The sequence below is a fragment of the Epinephelus lanceolatus genome, chromosome 12 (genome assembly GCF_041903045.1).
Source record: "Epinephelus lanceolatus isolate andai-2023 chromosome 12, ASM4190304v1, whole genome shotgun sequence".
In the NCBI taxonomy this organism is placed as follows: domain Eukaryota; kingdom Metazoa; phylum Chordata; class Actinopteri; order Perciformes; family Serranidae; genus Epinephelus; species Epinephelus lanceolatus.
In genome coordinates, this window is record NC_135745.1 from 8,595,877 (window position 1) to 8,614,541 (window position 18,665).

The window sequence follows — 18,665 nt, forward strand, 5'->3', positions numbered from 1 at the left end:
GACACAGTTTTTTTTTCATTGCTCTAAATGTACTCACACAAAATTGACTGGATGAGTATGTACAGTATGTGCATGTATACATGTCTGTATACTTTATACAGTGTGCAGGATTTATAGTGACAGTGACAGTGCACGATAATTACATGTTAAAATACAATGCATTTTAAAATGCAATGCAAAAAAACTAGGCTATAATAGGAGAAGGTGGATGTTTGGTTTTGCAATGACTCATCATTAATATTACAGATTAAGGTAACCTCATTTATTTAGTATAGCCCCGCCCTCCTTCAAACATGAGAGGAAGTCTTATGAGCCAGAGCAACCAAAAACACCTGTGTGTTTATGTATGTGTGTGTGTGTGTGTGTGTGTGTGTGTGTGTGTGTTCTTGAACTTGCTACATTGTAAGGACTACAACATAGCACCAACAAAGGGAGGACATTTTTGGACAGTAAGGACATTTTTGCCAGTCCTCCTTCTTCAAAGGCCTAAGGGTTGCGACTTGGTCTTAACGTTCAGGTTAGAATGGGGTTTAGGTTAGGGTTAGGATAAGCTTTGGGGATGGGCATTTAGTTGTAAAGTTATGGTTAGGGGTGGATAGAAATGCATTATGTCAGTGAGGTATATATATATATATGTGTGTGTGTGTGTGTGTGTGTGTGTGTGTGTATGTGCATTAAAGTTTGTCAGTGTTAGAACATTGTTATATGTCTTCCTTAAAACAGATTAGCAGAACTACATAGGAGAATATATGGCTAATGAAGGTGGAGAATTAGCTCAAATACATTTGCTGAATTTTAATTGGCTAAATCAGGGGTCTTCAGTGTTTTTCAGGCAAAGGACCCCTTAGCTAAAAGAGAGACAGAGCAGGGAATCCCTACTAAAATTACCTACAATAACATGTAAGGCATCCTAAAGATGGTAAATATGATACTGAGCTACTGAAATAATGATTATTGGCAGATCCATATATTTATGTATCCTGTTTTTTTCTAGGTGGACGATTTTTCATAGTCTCTTGCTCTAAAAGCTACAAAACAATCCACTGTAACTCACAAGTCTCTCCTTTCACCTGAAATAATAATACAGCTACTTGACCAATATGTTTCAGTAATACATAACTGTTAGCTAACAACAGTAGTTCACCTTAGCCAACATGATTGCGCAAGGATCATCTATGTTGTGTACTGTAAATTAAATGTTTTTTGTTTGTTTTCTACTAATAATCGATTTATCTTTACCAACAATATGTTGGATTCAACGTAATGTGTATTTTTTTTAGATATATTTTAATTTTTGAAAAAACAGAAGAAAACATAAATCAAAACTTAAATTATCAAACAATAATTTGGCAGTCCCCCTGCAGTAACTCTGAGGGCCCTGTAGGGTTCACAGACCCCTGTTGAAGACCTAGGAGCTAAATTAAAATGTTTATCTGATCAGTTTAATAATTGTTTGTTGAAATGAATTGCCCTTTTCAAGTAACTTCATATAATTAATTTAGTTCACATTTAAAATTAGCCATATTATGAACTCTGCAGCTAGCTCTAATAGCCTTATAACAGTTTTTGTGTTAAATCATACATTTGAGTGTTTCAGTTAATGACCAGCTTGTTTAATTTGTGTTGTTTTATTTGTGTTCCATAAGGTTATTGAACTGTAGTGAGGTATGTTATTTTTTGTTGTTATTCAGATCATCTGCTGGGTCAGTGATAGTGAAAACAGGTATGCACCATTAGGTGCTCTAATGACTGAGTGACTGGGCACTGTGGAAGGAAGGGTGAAACTGCTGTACTGTAAATGACGTTGAGTTAAAGTAACTGCAATCGTGTGTGTGCATGTGGGCACAGAAAAACTGTGATTGTCAACAATAACATATGAATGTCAAATTAACATTGTGTTTTCTTTTTAAGCTTGGTATCGGTCAACCTGTACTTACCTAAGCAGATGATAGCTGTAATTTACAATGAGTAAAAGGCCATTGAATGGATAATGGGCTATGTAAAGCTATGGGATATTACTTGTTTTCAATGACATTTATTGAACATATGGATTGAGTTTAAGCCTCTGCCTCATTAACTTCAGAACAAATAAACTCCATCTTTATCTGCATTGCTTACATTTCTTTTATTAGCATCCCTTTTAAAGTTTTCCAGTGCAAATTTAAAATCATCCGGCCTGTCTCCCTGCTTTGGTTGCGCTACATTCTGTGAATTTTACATTCAGCTTGTACATCTACACCATCAATTAGGCAATTATGCATGCACCCAGTCAAGTGTCCACCCAATCACAGAGGTCAGGCAAACTACTGAAGATGCTGGTGTCGCTTGGAGATGATATGCAAATGTGTACGAGGGGGCATTTGTACAATTAAATTAGAAATTGTGATGCTTTTGGTGATGGGACCCCAAGGGCATTCTGGGTGCATGTCCTGTTGGCAATCTATGCCCAGCCATTACAGAGCCATTTGGACAGTTTATCGATCAATTACAGTAAAAGGGTCAACAGCATTAAAACGCACGACAACCACACACAGTCAATGTTCAGTGTTGTATCTACAAACCCCTCGTGATTGATCATATGTGAGACACAAGGAGCGTTTGTTTTCACCACTGTGGGAGCCCGCTGGTGTATCACCCCCCCCCCCCCCCCCTCACTCACTCACTCCGCTGCTCTCTCATCCGCCGGGCTGAGACACCGAAGCAGCCTGCGAGAGAAACAGCGAGGAGGGGAGAGGAAACGGAGCGACGGAGATGGCGAACATCAACATGGGGCCGAGACCGCTGCTGCTTCTGGGGCTCGCGTGGCTCCTTCTGGCCGTCTTAACGCCAAATGTCCGGTGTCTAAACGGCGACGAGGACCAGAGCCAGGACACCGAGTGCAAGATGAAGAGCGTCACCGTGTCGGCGCTGCCGTTTTTGAGGGAAAACGACCTGAGCATCATGCACAGCCCGTCGGCCTCCGAGCCCAAGCTGCTGTTCTCCGTTAGAAACGATTTTCCCGGAGACGTCGTGGTGGTGGACGACCTGGAGAACACCGAGCTCCCCTTTTTCGTCTTAGGTGAGTCTGTGAAACACCGACGGTCTCCGCGGTTCATTAGCCGCTAATTGAGCGGATTAAAACCCCCTCACTCTTTACTATTACACCGGAACATCTGTCTATTAGCTTAGGCCTGGCTCCATACCATGTTTTCACTGCTTTGAAAAACACTATACTATATATAAGACAACCACAGTGACTAACTGGCACAGTTAGCTGCGTTTATTTGTCATAATCAGTCCGCCAATGCTTGATAATTGATTTAGCGCCTGTTATTGATAACATTGGCGGGCTAAACTAACACTTAGCACTTATAATTGCAATAATAGGCCGCATAGCATCCTCATGCTAACAACAGTGTAGTTTTTCCTCAATTTCACTCATGTCCAGCATTAATAGGCTACATGTGTAAAAGCAGCGTCGCCTTCATGCTTTGTATATTCTCCCTAATGTTAGCTTACACACGTGGCGCCGTTAGCTACATGCGTAGGGAACTACTTGATAGTTTTCAGACTAGCAAGTATGCCGCCAAACTACTCTCACTTTACTACAACTTTTATCCTCATCTCTTTCTGCTGTTATGTGGTCGCTTTGTGCTCTCAGTGTCATGTATGTTCTGCAGCTGATAAAAAGGCGACATTTCACGCTCTTGTGTTGGGTTTTTGGGCTTTAGAAAGCCAACACTGTTAAGTTTAGAGCAAACCAAGTCCATACTGACTGGACATTTTGCTAAACGTGGATAACAGAGAGTTTGGCAGAGAGCAGTAAAAGTTTGCATTGTGGAAGTTAGCTGGCCGCTGTCCATGGTGCTGATCAGCCTCTGCTGCTGCTGCTGCTGCTGCTGCCATGAGCATGTTCCTCTGCTACTGGGAGCACTGAAGCTCACTGCGTGGCTCTGTGTGCTTTTCAGTGTAACATTTATACACCAAGTTTTGCCAGCTTTGTGTTTTGGATGTTTATGTGAATGTTTAGTGTTGTTACTGATGGCTCTGGGCCTGATTGTACAACTATGTAGTGTTCTACCAGCCCAAGTCAGCAATCAACAGGGTAGAAGTAAAAAGCATGGCGAGTATGTGAACGTGTGTGTTTTGGCTGTTAGATCTACAGAGCTGTTTTATCTCTTTGTTGTCACTTTTCGGAGCAGTTGCTGTTTGAATTGTCTTGTCATACATACATTTCCATGGATACTTTATTTTCCTGCCTGCAGTGCCTTTATATTTGTGTCAGATGTGTATATGCAGTTTTCACCTCGTGGCTGAGGAGATAGGCTGCAGTTTGTCACTTACTGTATGCCCAACCCTACACATAAGCATTATTTCAAGGTAGTCAGTTGCTTGTAATCAGGAGCATAGATGGCACACATGCTCTGCAGACTTTCTCATGAATAACATATCATATCGCTGTTTAATCTGTGTTGAATTTTGAGTTTTCTCAAGTGTATTGGGGGACATTTTTTTTTATCTTTGTCAGCACACAGTTAGAGGCTGACAGGAAATGAGAAGAGAGAGAGATAGGGGGATGATGTGGAAAAGAAAGGTCTCTGGCTGGATTTGAACTGATTACATGTCCAGCATCTTAATCCCGAAGACCACCAGGACAACCATGGACATATGACTCTTCAGCAGGCATACAGTATTAGGAATTTAATACTTTAATTCTTACAGTATTCAGGATTCAGAAGAGATCATTTCTAACTGGTTTAGCTTAAAATCAGCCACATTTAGGGTTTTATCCAACCTCACCAGCTACAACAACACATGATGCAAACTACAGCATTACTTCCGGATATAATTCCAAATGAACATTCAGCAAGGAACCGATGGTGGATCATCAGAGCAGCTAGTTATGGATGACAATTTGTCAACCCATGTAAAGCCTTAATGTACAGAAAACTGAAAATTATTTTAAAGCATCACTTACCCTTGTAGGACACAAATTGGACTGGTACTGCAGGTTTTTAGCATCCAATTTGATGCCTGAGTTTGTACCAAAAGGAAACTATTTTATGCATAACCTAGTTTTGTGGTCTATAAACATGTTTTCACCCATTATTTTTAATTAGCGAAATATGCTAACTGCTCACTACATAGACACACAACAACAAACAAGTGATTTAATTAACGTAAAGTAATGATAGCTGATATGAGCTGCTACCTGCTACCTGTTTGTCACTTTAACTGGCAAAAGTGATGTTGACTGGTCCTTTGGGCCGCACTCAGTGTCTGAACTCACTAATGCTCCCAAAAATGTTCACACTTCAATTTTCACTCTGATATGCAGTGAAATACTCACAAATGCTCAACTTTTGGGCTGTTTACACATAGATAAAATGTAAAACCAAAAGGACAAACAAATCATATGAAAAACAGACATTTTGCCACGGTTAATCCTTCAAACCAGAAGAGTGCTCCTGCGCCGTCACTAACAGAAAAGCCTACAAGAAAGCCTTCCTTTGCATGTCACTGTTTATGCAAGCTTGTTTATTATTCGGATACTTTTGCAATATAGTGTTATAGAATTTTTTGGTGGCATGTTGTGTCAAATGTACATTCATGATGACAGTATTAGCTCAAGGAAATGTTCGGCTCCTGGTCCTGTTGCTTTCTGAAAATGTGACACCTTGAACAGTATAGTTGAATAGCACTGCTGTGTTGTAAAGGAGAGCAGCACTGCAACACGAGCAGGCTGAGGACAAAACTCCTACAGTACAGTGATAAAAGGATCAGTCTGATTTCCAGAAATGCCTGAATCAGCGTGATACTGAACCTTAGCTACTGAAACCAAGCTACTTGGGACATCTCTAATTATTTTCATTTTAAGTTTGTCAGTTCATGTAGTCATTGTTTAGACTGAAAAATACTAACAAATCGTTGTCACAGTATCTTAGATTCCAAGATGAGGTCTTCTGATTGCTTATTTAATGTGACCAAAAGTCTAAAGCTCAGAGATATGCAGTTGCCAATGTAAAGCCAATGTAAAACAAAGACAAGCAGCAAATCTCACATTTTAGATGCGGTAACGAGCAAAGTGTTGGCCTTTCTGTTTGACAAATGACTTAACTGAAAGTTTTGATACTTGACGCTAAAGACACATTTAGTTTGGTACTTGAGAAGTATTGAGGTTCCATACCCAGCTCTAGACAGGAGAAACTGTCAGACTTCAAAGCAAGAAAAGAGAAAGTCCTGGCAGAATTTGACATCAGTGTTTCTCTTTTACTGGGAGGAAGAAGAATCACTTATTATGTGTCTTGCAAACATGAATTACTTTTCCTGCCACTGTCACAACAGATACATTCCGTTGCAGTTGTCAGCACTTTAGAAAGCACTGCAGTATGTATAAAATAATCTCAGTCCCTATTTTAATTAACATACATATGGATTTTGGGAATAGTCCTATGATGGCCCCTAATGATGTTTGCAGTATTATCAAGTGTTTACGCCATGGCGCTGTGGTGACTAGTTAGAATAGTTCATTTAACGGTCTAATTTAGACAACAGTTAATTCATTATTGGGTGGAGGGAAATAAGCTAAGGCAAATGCACAGCACAACAGATCTCTCAGGACTGGTGTTGCATATTAATGAGTCTGAATTTGTAGCTGACATTTCCTTACGTAGCGTTCTACTCCGGGACGGAAAACTTTTAATGAAATTTCACACTGGGGAGCCCAACACAATTTCGCATTCGTAGCGTGCAAATAGCATCACTGCTATTCAACTATAAACGCTGGAGCAGCTGCAGCCCCTTTTTTATTTATTTGTTTATTTTTCTTTTGTTTGTTGCTTGATTTTCTTTGCTGTCTGACAAAACCTCTGTTGTGAAATAAAGGGGTGCCAGCTCTGAATTACAAACCAGAACTTTCACTTATTGCATATACCGTATGTCCTCTCAGAAAATCAATTTACGTTAACATTGTGCTGCTGTATTGATAACAAGCAGTAATTACATTTAAACCAGTGTTCCAGCAGCACTGTGATAAGATGGCTGCTGAATGCTGTTTGTGTAAGCACAAAACTCTTCCTAGCTGGTGTTAAGGATCCAGTTGTTGTCGTTGTCTCACACTGGCTCTCTCCATGGCTGTTTGAGTCTGCCATAGCCTCGTTATGATTAATGTCGTACGTGGTGCCTCTCAGCATATTTCTGTCTCTTCACCAGTATACCTGGTGTGTGGGACATCATCCCACTTGCTGGCATTAACACATATTGTAGGCCAACTCAGCAGCAATAATGAGCAAATATAGCAGCAGCACAGCTTTCTTTTAAGTAACACAGATGATCTGATTAGATTAGGTTGAAGCACTTTACTGTATCTGGTTGCAGCTTCATGAGGTAAATTGGCAAGACATTACTTAGGTTTAAAGGCCTTACTGGATACAGCACAGATCTGTATTTTGTTGAAGTTGTTGCCAAGTGTCTGACAGGTTAAGAAACATGATGTTGAACTGAATTGGTATTTCACCCAAAATTGGTCATTTTAGTAGTTAATACCTACCCTGTTCGATAGGGGTGCAATGGTGCATGTATGTATCCTGAACTGTTTGGTACAGGTCATTCAAAGTTGTCCCTGACTTGTTTTAGTTTGGTATGCCCCTTGAACAAAGTAATTACTATACAGTCCTGTGGTTGTTATCCAATCTAAACCTCGAGTGTGGCATTTTGCCCGTCGCGATCTTGGTTATTTGGAGCCAGAAGTGACCATATTTCAATGAGAAAATTTACGACCCGTACTCTTGTCATGAATGCTGAAATGAGCTACAGAGACAAAAACTGTTTTTTGTACTAGGCTTTAAACATGTTCATTTCTGCTGTGAAGTTGGGCATTTTAACACAGGCGTCTATGGGGATTGACTCACTTCTGGAGCCAGCCTCAAGTGACCAGTAGAGGAACTGCAGTTTTTGGCACTTCTGCATTGGCTTCATTTTTAGCATCAGAGGTTGCAGCTTTGTCCAGTGATAACTGCTAGCTAAACCATGCAGGTTACACAATGGAAGGTGCTCCCATATCATTGAGATCCCCCTATTTAGGATCATAATGGTCCTTCCTTCCTTCTGGTTGGTTTGCCCTAACCAGTCAATAGCGATTAACGTATCTGCCCTTTCAGTGTGATTTTTATCCAACGCAGAAGCTGTGGTAATGGTTGCTAGAAGCACTACATGTCTTTCACAATGATTTCAGGAATTAATTGATTTATGGGAAAATTATATTTCCTGACGTGGGTCCAGTCTTTTGAATCCACCCTCACAGTTGAGTTCCAGTTCACTGATTTGTCTGGCGTCATGACATGAGACCTCAGTTAAGATAAAAAACAACCAATCGGGATCAATTAGCCAGTCAGAGGGGGAATAATGGGACTGTCAAGGTGTTGTCGAGCCTTGTCAAGCAGTCCGCCAGAACAAATAAGGAGTAATAACAACAATGGCAAGTGCTGTAGACAAAGTAAATGCTGCTATCGGCGCTGTTCCAATCACCATGTCTCCTCAATATCGCTTGACATTGTAGTTTTTTTCTACTTCGCTGTGCTCCACTCCTTAGGTGTGGACTTAAAATGACTTTACATTCAGGCAGATACCTTGGTCTCTAGTGATTGCTTTGGGGAAATCGACCCCCCCCCCACAGATATCGGTTGGAGTGGACGAAATGTCAGACGGAAGATAGAAACAAAGTGTAACAGAATTATATCAGACAGAATTGTAAGTTGACAGTTGTGTCTGGCATGGCATTTCCTCGACTTAATCATATATTCATAATTGTGGCCCCTTTCACTATGGGTTGTGCTAACTTTGCATTAGCCACTTCTGTTGTAGAGATTCAGGAAAAATTCAGGAAAACTTTTCGAAAACTTTCAAAAGCTTAGGTCTGATTTTTATTGACTGAAAGTAAACACAGAAATCAGCCCCTTGAATTTGCGATTGTAGCTAACTGCATGAGGATTTATTGGGCCAGCTTGGTGGCTAACCAAACTATCTGGTGTTTATGTGTCAGGCTGTGGACTGCTGTCAGTTGTCAGTAGTTGAAGATTTCTCTATGTTATCGTGCTTTGAGGAATGCAAAAGCTTTGTGTCTGATAGAGCAATGCAAAAAAGTCTTCTCTCAATGGACTGTTTATTGCTCCTGATACTCTACAACAGTCTGTCAGACTGTCAGTCGGTAAAAACATAGACATTAACCATAATATGCTCAGAGTGCCTCATCCCTGCTATTTTGCAGTTATGTTGGAGCAGCACTTACATATTGTCAAGCCGTCATTGTTAATTGTGAGGTGGCAAAAGGTATCAAAACATCCACAGAAGGTTGTAAAAACAGCTGCAGTGTTATTTACTTCATCATCTAACCATATGCTTACAATACATTGGCTTTTACATTGACATACCTTTATATTTTTCACATTTAGTTTACTGATTTCTTTTAAAGTAGGGTTTTTCGCAAAATTTTGGAATTATGCTTTAGAAGTGGTTTCAGATGTTTCTGTGAACATTTTAATACATTGAAAGAAATCGGCTCCCTTTCAATCTAACAGTGTTCAATGGTAGAAAAATTGAGCATCACAGGTTTGACCTCTTCAGTCAATTTGACATACAGCACTGTAGGTTATCGCACAGTACCCCTATTACCAACAGCAGTGAGTTCCCCATTGTCCTCATCCATGTCACATCAGGGCACCTCATCCTCAGCTAACCCCTAGTAATTATTTGAGTGTTTGAAGACCTCAGAGAGACAGAGATCCAAACTTTTTAAGGGATGGTCTCAATGTTCTAGTTAGAGGCGAAACCATAAAGCTGTATGCCTCATTTTGGGAAGAGAAAAAAGAATCTTGTGATGAGGCATGCTGAGGTTCTTTTATTTTCTTTAGCCAATCAACCTCTTTGAAGTAACATCATTTAAAAAGTGTATCTGGTTTTAAATGTGCTTGTGTGTGCATGGTTGGTTGGTGGCAATTTAAATTCCACATTTTTTTTCCCACCTTTTACAGTAGCTCACATTTTTCTCGCCAAATTGCTTCTCTGTGAAGCATCTAAGAAGCAATTTGAAAAGGGGAGATTCCGTGATTGACAGTAAATTTTAGCTGCAGGACTGCAGCCACTCGTTAGTGTCAGAGGAGCCTGGCTACGTTATTAGAAATTTACCCTTTTGGCATTGTGCCATAAATTGCGCGGGAGGTGAGGTAATAAAGTCGCCCTCTGGGAGAGACTCGAGCTGTATTTGCTCTGGCAGTGATTTGCACATCTGGGCCGGAGGCTTGGAAGGTAGTCAGCCCTTAACTGCCTCCCATTCAAATCATCTTTCTGGAACAATAATTTGGCTGGTACAATTCAGATCCATTCCATGCAAAGTTTGACATTGTTGCCAGTGGAGTAGCATTAGACTCCACTGGTGCTTGTACTTTACATGTTACCTTTGAGTCTTGACCGCAGTGTGCTCTTTGTGAAACTGGTATATTTAATAAAAATCTAACTACAACAAAACTGACAGGAGCTGCAAGTTGTTTCAACTTGTTATTGTTTCATGCAGTGAAAATGTTATTGACCAACCCTGTAATGTGAATTATCCTCAAATGACGAAATTGAACACTGTTGATGTTGTTGGCGAGACAGATGCAACCTGAAAACCAGAGTATAAAATAGCTGTCAATTCAGTTTATAAAATGTCAGAAAGCAGTTAAGGCTGGGGTGGGCAAAAATATGGAAAAGGCAAAACAAAAATGGCAGAATTTGAAAAAAACACCCTCTCTTGCAGCTGTCCCCATTCTGTTCCTCCCACTAGATGACCAGTGGCATATGCATGTGTTTCATACAGTAACCCACTGTTTCCCATACATTGATTGATTTAATCTTATTTCATTGGACAGTTGCACACACCTTTCAGCCTCTCCTCCTCCCTTTGCCTTGCTCCACTCCGCTGTGGACTGCTTTGCTGGCAGGAGAGCAGGTAGCATCTCTTGGGCTTCAGTCAGCGACTGTGACAGCTCAAATTTGGCCAGTGCTGCACCCCCAGCCCAAGTCTTAATTGTGTGACGGCAGCAACAGAAGGTTTACTTTAGTTTTTTTGGGGGGGTATGGACATCACAGTAGCATTGGAATTGTACATCTATGCACCAGAACCAGATGCACTGTGTTTAATATTTGAAGCGAAATGCTAATTTGCAACACCTGTTCACAGGAGGCTTTTAATGGTTGAATTGGTCAGACAAAAAGAAAATACATCCACAAGTCCATACTTTTCATACTATAGCCACCTAGCTAATGTTAGTGTCAAGATAGTGTCGGCATAGAATAAACCCATACGGAGCACGTCATTAAAAATAGTGCCCTGAGCTCTTTTTTATGAAACACTCTCCAGTGCCCTGACAACGCTTCTCTGCTGAGGAAAAACACCTTGTGGACACAGGACTTAAAGCCTGAAAAAGTCAAGTTTTCTCTCAGATTACTTGAATAACAATATTCTGAAAGTTAATTATGGGATTTTTACCCAATAATGCCTATGTAAAACTGCCTATCCCAGATTTAAAAATTAAAAATACCATCATTTTCATTTATCTGAGCCCACGATATCATATGTTTAACTGTTTAACTGGGAGATATAAGCTACTTTTCACTTTCTGCTAGCTGTCAGTTAATCCACAGACAACTACCTTGGTAGCTACTAGCTACATGAGGTGATGACCTACCCGCCATGCCTTTGGGTTTTTTGAACACTAAGAGACAGTCCACTCTCTGTCCTTACAAATATTAAAATATAGAGTGGTTCTTCTTCCCTCAAGAAACCATCTTTGGCCCAGTGTAAACTGTACAACTGAAAGAAAATCAAAATCAAGTGGAGATTAAAGGTTGTTTGTGTGGGCTTCCACAGGACTTAGAACTGTCGCTGTCTTGCAGAGCCCAATGTGTCATCTTCTAAAATACTTATTTTGCCTGATTAGCAATCAAGAGCATAGAGATGATTTTTTTAATAGTATGTACAAACAAGCATTAAGCATTATTAATTAAGTAATCATGTCTACTCAACATGAACATCAGTTATTGATAGCAGCTTATGGACAGCAACAATGTTCCACCACACCCAATCATACAGATTATATTATGTGTTTCAGCCTGTAAGACATTACATTCCCATAGCACCATCATGAAAACATGCAGGTAGCAACATATGAGTCCTTTCTGTTTTAATGAACTCTGACTGCTCTCCAGCTGAAGTGATTACCTAAGAAAAAATGCTTTGGAAATCATTATCAATAATTGGTGGGAGGAGTTCCACAACTCAAATAGTAGCAGTTACTACTTGTGAAAAGGAAACCTCAGCATGATGTTAGACAATGGGCTGGAGCTGTGTTCCCCTGAGCAATTTAAATTGCCTTCATATACTCCCATCACAATGAATATGTTACAGAGAAATCTAATTACTGTACATGTATGTGTCAGGGACACTTTGCTGGGCTTAGTGAGCACACAACTCATTTAATAATTGGATTTTTGCACGGACTGAAATGCTTTTTCTCTGCGTAGGTGAGTTACATAATCTATGAACAGCTATAACCAAGTCAAGGTTTTTGGTATACAACCTGGGATATAGCTTTGGTCATAATTTCTCTTGATAATATTCTACTCACCAACTTCCTTGTTTTGAGTGTGTGTAAAAAGGGTTGTAGAAAAAACTGAATTTGTCTTCAGTGTGTTAGATTCTGGGTTTATGCCAAGACAAATTGTTGTTTAATCACTTAGAGGATTGACAGAAAATTGATTGACAGCTATTTTAATGCTATCATCATATTCTTTGGTTCCAACTTCTAAAATGTGAGGATTTGCTACTTTTCTTTGTGTTCTGTTGTTGTGAATTTAATGTCTTTTGGTTTTGTACTGTTGGTCAGACAAACCAAGAAATTTAAAAACATCACCTTGGACTTTTGACATTTATCACTTTGCTTGGACTTTTCATAGACCAAAGCATCAATCGATCCGTTAACAAAAAAAAATAGCAGAAAATGAGGATAATTATTAGTTGCAGCTCTACACTGGTTAGATCTGCATGTCATTCAGGCATATTGTCATCTTCTAAACTTTCTGCAAGGCTTGGTTTTCATCATTAAGGCTATGTGACTATGTAAAGGCTTTTATCTTGCTCCAGTCCTGGCCCTGGGGCGCAGCTTAACTTTAGGGTTGAGCTTGGAGGTTTGCAAACAATGAGGTGCGGATATGAGGATGAGGATACTTGGTGAGGTAAGATAGACAGTTGCATGTGGGTGTTGTAAAACAAACAGAGGAAAAAAATGTAGTTTGGCTTCTGTTTTGGACCCTTATAGTCTACAGTACTTAAGAATATCACGATATATATCATGTACTGCGATACAGCCTAAAAAATATCGCAATGCTATTTTAAGCCATGTCGCCCAGCCTTACCTTTAAAGTCTGAAATACTGTAAGATACTTAAAAAGGTAAAATAAATAGTATTGTGTTTTCAGCATGCTAAGGCTGTCAATTTTCAAAATTTTTACGTATGAATAAATTTCAAGAAACACATACTTTGTCCTGTTTAATTTATACGCACCCCATGAAACCTAATGCATCCTCCTAGACTTTATATTTATCCATGTGGTGTGATACAACTACACAGTGTGTCATGACGTTGTGGTGCGTGAGGATGAGTGTGGCAAAAAATAGGCAGCCAGATGTGGTTGTACAGTTTACTGCTTCTCAGATGGTTCCTCTGTCATGATTATCGGTTTAGCACAGCTTTGTAGTGTGTCCATTTCCATTTTTTTTGACTAGCTTTGTTTACTGATGGGTCAATAAGACAGGCAAGGGGTCAAGCTGATAGTGAATTTTAAGGCCACAAGACATCTGAGGGGTCGTGAGATAATAAACAGGATAGGAACCAGAATACATCATTGTTTTTTCCACACAAGATTATGTTGATTATTTTCAGACTCTTCTCTAACCTTTACTGTTACTCCACTGGATAGTTTAACCTCTCCAGCACTCTGAAGAAAAAAAAAAGAATTTGTATGTTTGTAGAAGTTTTTTGTTTCTGAAAACTCTCTTCTTTTTTAATCATTGTGCTGACTGCATTTCTCATCTAGAGCGTGTTCACAATGAATGAAGAAAGAGGATTAAGTCAGTCATCGTAATTTGTTGTTCGAGATCATTTTAAAATATATCCACTTTTCTGAATTCTGATCTAAACTCCTGTTACGACGCTGAAAGCTTAACGTGCAAAGAGTTGATGAGATTCTGTTTCTTCACTTCAAATCTGTTAATTTTACTTTTTATAACTTTTCTGCTTTTCACATGACAGTAGAGCACAAAAGTTGATTACAGCATATCACTGACAGGTCAGCACATTCTGTAATGTTCTGTCATTAGGGTTTGCAGGATGAGGATTTTAACAGTTGGTAGTTGAAAGGCAGCGACTTTTAGCCCGGTCATTAAAAGTGCTAATTAGCTGGCTCATGAATAAACTGCTGCTTCAGGTGTTTCCAGCCTTTTATCGTACTCTCTGTGACTAATGTAATAGCACCACAGTACACAGGCTTTGTTTGTTTGAAGCTGCTTTTAGCTGTTTTTCAACAGTTGGCAACAAGTGATTTCTAGTTGTCATGTAAAATGACAGTGAGAGGCGTGTGAGGCAGTTTAGCAGAAGTGGTGCCACCTGTCTGCTCGGGGCAGTTCACTTACTTTTGGTGTTTTTGGACTCTTTTCATGGCGCATTGGGTGCAGTTCCATCCAGAAGCTACACATAAATCTTTATGTTTGTTAGTATTGCCTCTTTATTGTTGACATAAATACCTCAAGTAGGAGACACATTTATATGCACATCAAAACTGCTATGTGATCAAGGCAATGATGTGAAAATGTGCTGAGATTGTTACCAGCATATGTTATGCACTTGTGGAATAACCCATTTCCATACTATACACAAATACTATGCTGTTGACATGATGACCACTTTAGTTATATTAAAATGTTCTATTTAAAAATGACTGTGCTATAACAGTATGGGGCCATATTAAATCTCATTTATTTTTCCCAGATTTCATTTCATTTTATTTTCCCAAACTCTGTTTTCAGTGCGATTCTGAATGTCTGGTCATGGAGTGGTTGAGTATATTTTTTAACAATTCAATAAGAAACTATTCAAAATTTGATAAATATTAATACATTTGATGTCACACAACTGGGCTGCCACTTAAAAGTAAGAGATTTGAATTGTCGGAGATGGGACTGCTTCAAGTCGAGCAGGTGTTTACTTTGTGTGTGTGTGCACTGTACTTCTGGAGACATTTTGGGCCCCAGATCTTGTAGTGGAAAGAGAACTCTTGACTTTTATGCTACTCTTGGCAAATATTGGATGCTGCGTCTGGACCACCCGTGCAGCACAGAAGGACAGGATCTGACCCAGCATGGCCGACTAAGAAAAATAATAGGGGCCAAGCTCAGTCCCATCTCTGTGGTCAAATCAGGCGATGCTAACATTGGAGACACAGGCAGAGCAGAGCAAAGTCTCATGGACAACTGACCCAGTGTTCCCCCAGTGTCTGTGGCCCTGCTAGTGTGTGTAGAGGAGCTGAGCCCTGCCCCCACTGAAACACCAACACAGAGAGTAGAGGACAGAAGCAATGTGTCTGTCAATGACACCAAAATATAGCAGCTTGATGTGCTGTGAAACACACTTATAATGGTGGGGAAACCCTGATTTTTATAAACCGCATCCACATATTGGCAAATTCAACGATAATCCGCATTATACTGTTGATTTCATTTTTATTATCAAATCATAGCGGCCCTATAAATGCATATTATACATGTGCTGTGCTGGTGACCATAACTCAAACTGAGCCTCCAGAATGATACTGCTAGTTGAAAAATTCAAAATTGAATTTTTTTTCCAAGAACATATGGCTTGATTTTTTGGCTTTTCTCAGCTGTACCCAACAAGCCCTGAATGGCTCATTAATTTCTTTTGTCCTGGGTTGCATTGGAGGACATTGTGTCCATCCATACTACAGTCAAAAAACAGGTTAATATTTCGGTATATTTTGTATTGTCATTTCCAATGTTAGTGCACATGAAGGATTGTGCTGTACATTCAGGAGTGTGCTCTTGCAAAATAAGAACTTTTTTGGCTGAAATGTAGGAAAGCTATTCCACACAGTTTCCAAGTTTGCAAATCACCACAGACATATGAATTCAGATGGTAACTTCCTGTGGATACATTGGTGAGGTAGAATGCACAACTCCACGAAAAACCTTCACAGTATTCTAAGTTTCTCCTCTCCCTTTGCATCCATAAACTCCCTCAGGACTGCTCGACTGTGTCCTCACCAGAAATTCCAGTGGGAATATGAAACCTTCCAGGTGTACTCCTGAAACTTTACAGGATTTCTCTGAGTCATATGTGTTATGCCTGTTTATGATAATAATGTTTGTGGCTGCATATAGCTGTAAATACAGTCCTGTTCAAATAGTTCAGTGTAGGTTTTCTTTGAAAAGATACATCTGTGAATACTCCCTAAGATGAGGCAAATAGCCCAGAGTTCCCTTTTATTGTCTGTGTTCCCTCCCTTGATCCACCACAGCGCTTCATCTTGTCCAAAACTTACCAATAATCTGTGGGTCATGCCCAATACACTTTCGGCAGATCTCAGTTTGTGCCTTGATTCACCACAATAGAATCCTTACTTCCTTTATTGCCCTGGTCTGCCTTTGTTGAGGATAAATCTGCTATTAACATCAAGCAGAGATCTTGGGTTGTTTTGTTGTTTGTGCAAGGCAAAGACAGAGGACTGTGGAGGAGAGCGCAGCAGGAAAGGACAGAGGGAGAGCAAGGAGATATAGACGGAGAGAGAGAGACTGTACGGCACATAGCTGGTAGTGAATGGTTTCCATGGCAACATGATCGGGTGCTCAGACAGGAGTTTTAAAGAAAGGTGGCATTTTTTGTCATCGCAGCAGGACAAGACAGGAAAGAAGGAAGGAAGGAAGGAAGGAGGGAAGGAAGAGGGAAAGGAAGGAAGGTGAGACATTTGAGGCACCTTTAACTTCACATAGTGCTTCTGTCTGAATAGTGATAAAATAACATTAAATTATTGTATTGACTTGTATTGTCCAGCTTAAGGACAACTAGGGCTGTCCTAAATACCAGTTTTGGGGCATCAAAGCTTCAAGGGGGGTGGGGGGTGGAGGGGAAGAGAGACGAGAGGCCTTTTTTTAAATTAAACATTAGTATTCAGTTGTTGCATGTAAAATAACATGACAAATTACAACGTATCCTTATAGAACGGTTCGTATGTTATCCTCGGAAAATGCACACACAACAGGTAGCATGATATCCTATGAATTAGCGCACCACGGATGATGTTACATCCTTAACATAAAATTATGTAATTAACGTAAAATTACAGAGGTTAGGCTTAGGTGATTCAAGTTACTGTGGTTAGGTTTAGGGAACAAAACATGTGAGGACGTACCTTAAAATGTTTATACAGTCCCGAAAGTACGTCTCCAGGGGAAAGTCTGTGGTTTTGTGACCCATCCACCACCACAGCCTGCCTCCTTACAAGACCGCTCGGGACTGCTTCCTTGTTTACTCCCGTCAGCGCATTGGTCATATGATTGCAGCCTTCCGAAACACATGGGTGATGCCCAAATTACTAGCTCATGATTTTGTGGGAAATGTATACATTTGGATGAATTACATTTCATGTGAATACATACAACAGTTTATAAGAGCAACCTGCAGTTAGCCACTTGCATGGAGGTCGCAGTCATATTAGCCATAACTGTTCAAAAAAGAATACTTTATATATTTGGTCATCTCTCTAAATTCTGAAATTATTCTAGTAGGGTTGCAATGGTATGAGAATTTCACAATACGATAACCATCTCAAAAAATATTGTGGTGTCACAGTATCACAGTATGACAGAAATATTATTACTATCAGTTACAATGACACTTAAACGGAAATTTCGGTTTATTTTAACCCGTCTCCTATTGTCCTAAATTTGGTTCAAGTGACTAGTGACATACAGATAATAGTTAGCATGTTAGCCGTTAGCCTAGATACAGCTGTAGCGTCAGACCTGTTAAAACATAAATGAACGGGCATCCCTTCAAGTGCAAAGTTAGTCCACTAAACAAGCTTTTTTTCCACAAAGACCGCCTCATATCGTTAGGATAAATGTCAGAGAACATATAGAAAACGACATGTAAACGTGTTGTCGTACCTTACCGGTGTGCTGCCATGTTAGTATCCAGCTGGGCTTTATCTAGAGCTCGCAAGATATATTTTGGCTGCGCTTTGGAAAGCAGAGCTAGAGGGATAAACAAACATGGCAGCACACCGGTAAGGTAAGACAACACGTTTACATGTCGTTTTCTATATGTTCTCTGACATTTATCCTAACGATATGAGGCAGTCTTTGTGGGAAAAAAGCTTGTTTAGTGGACTAAGTTTGCACTTGAAGGTATGCCCGTTCACTTACATTTTAACAGGTCTGACGCTACGGCTGTATCTAGGCTAACGGCTAACATGCTAACTATTATCTGTGACATACAGATAATAGTTATATATAATAGCATGTTAGCCACTAGTCACATGAACCAAATTTAGGACGATAGGAGACGGGTTGAAATAAA

The 18,665-nt window shown here is 39.8% G+C and overlaps 1 protein-coding gene across 5 annotated transcripts in view; it reads left to right on the forward strand.

Moving 5' to 3' along the window:
• Window positions 1-2,667: 2,667 nt before the first annotated feature.
• The window catches only part of astn1 (astrotactin 1), a 591,813-nt gene continuing 575,815 nt past the window's right edge, over window positions 2,668-18,665 (forward strand). For all 5 annotated transcript variants that reach the window (XM_033650224.2, XM_033650225.2, XM_033650227.2 and 2 more), the window contains exon 1: window positions 2,668-3,058. In XM_033650224.2, coding sequence (XP_033506115.2) covers window positions 2,752-3,058 — 307 coding nt within the window. In that variant the 5' untranslated portion in view covers window positions 2,668-2,751. The remainder of the gene's footprint in view (window positions 3,059-18,665) is intronic.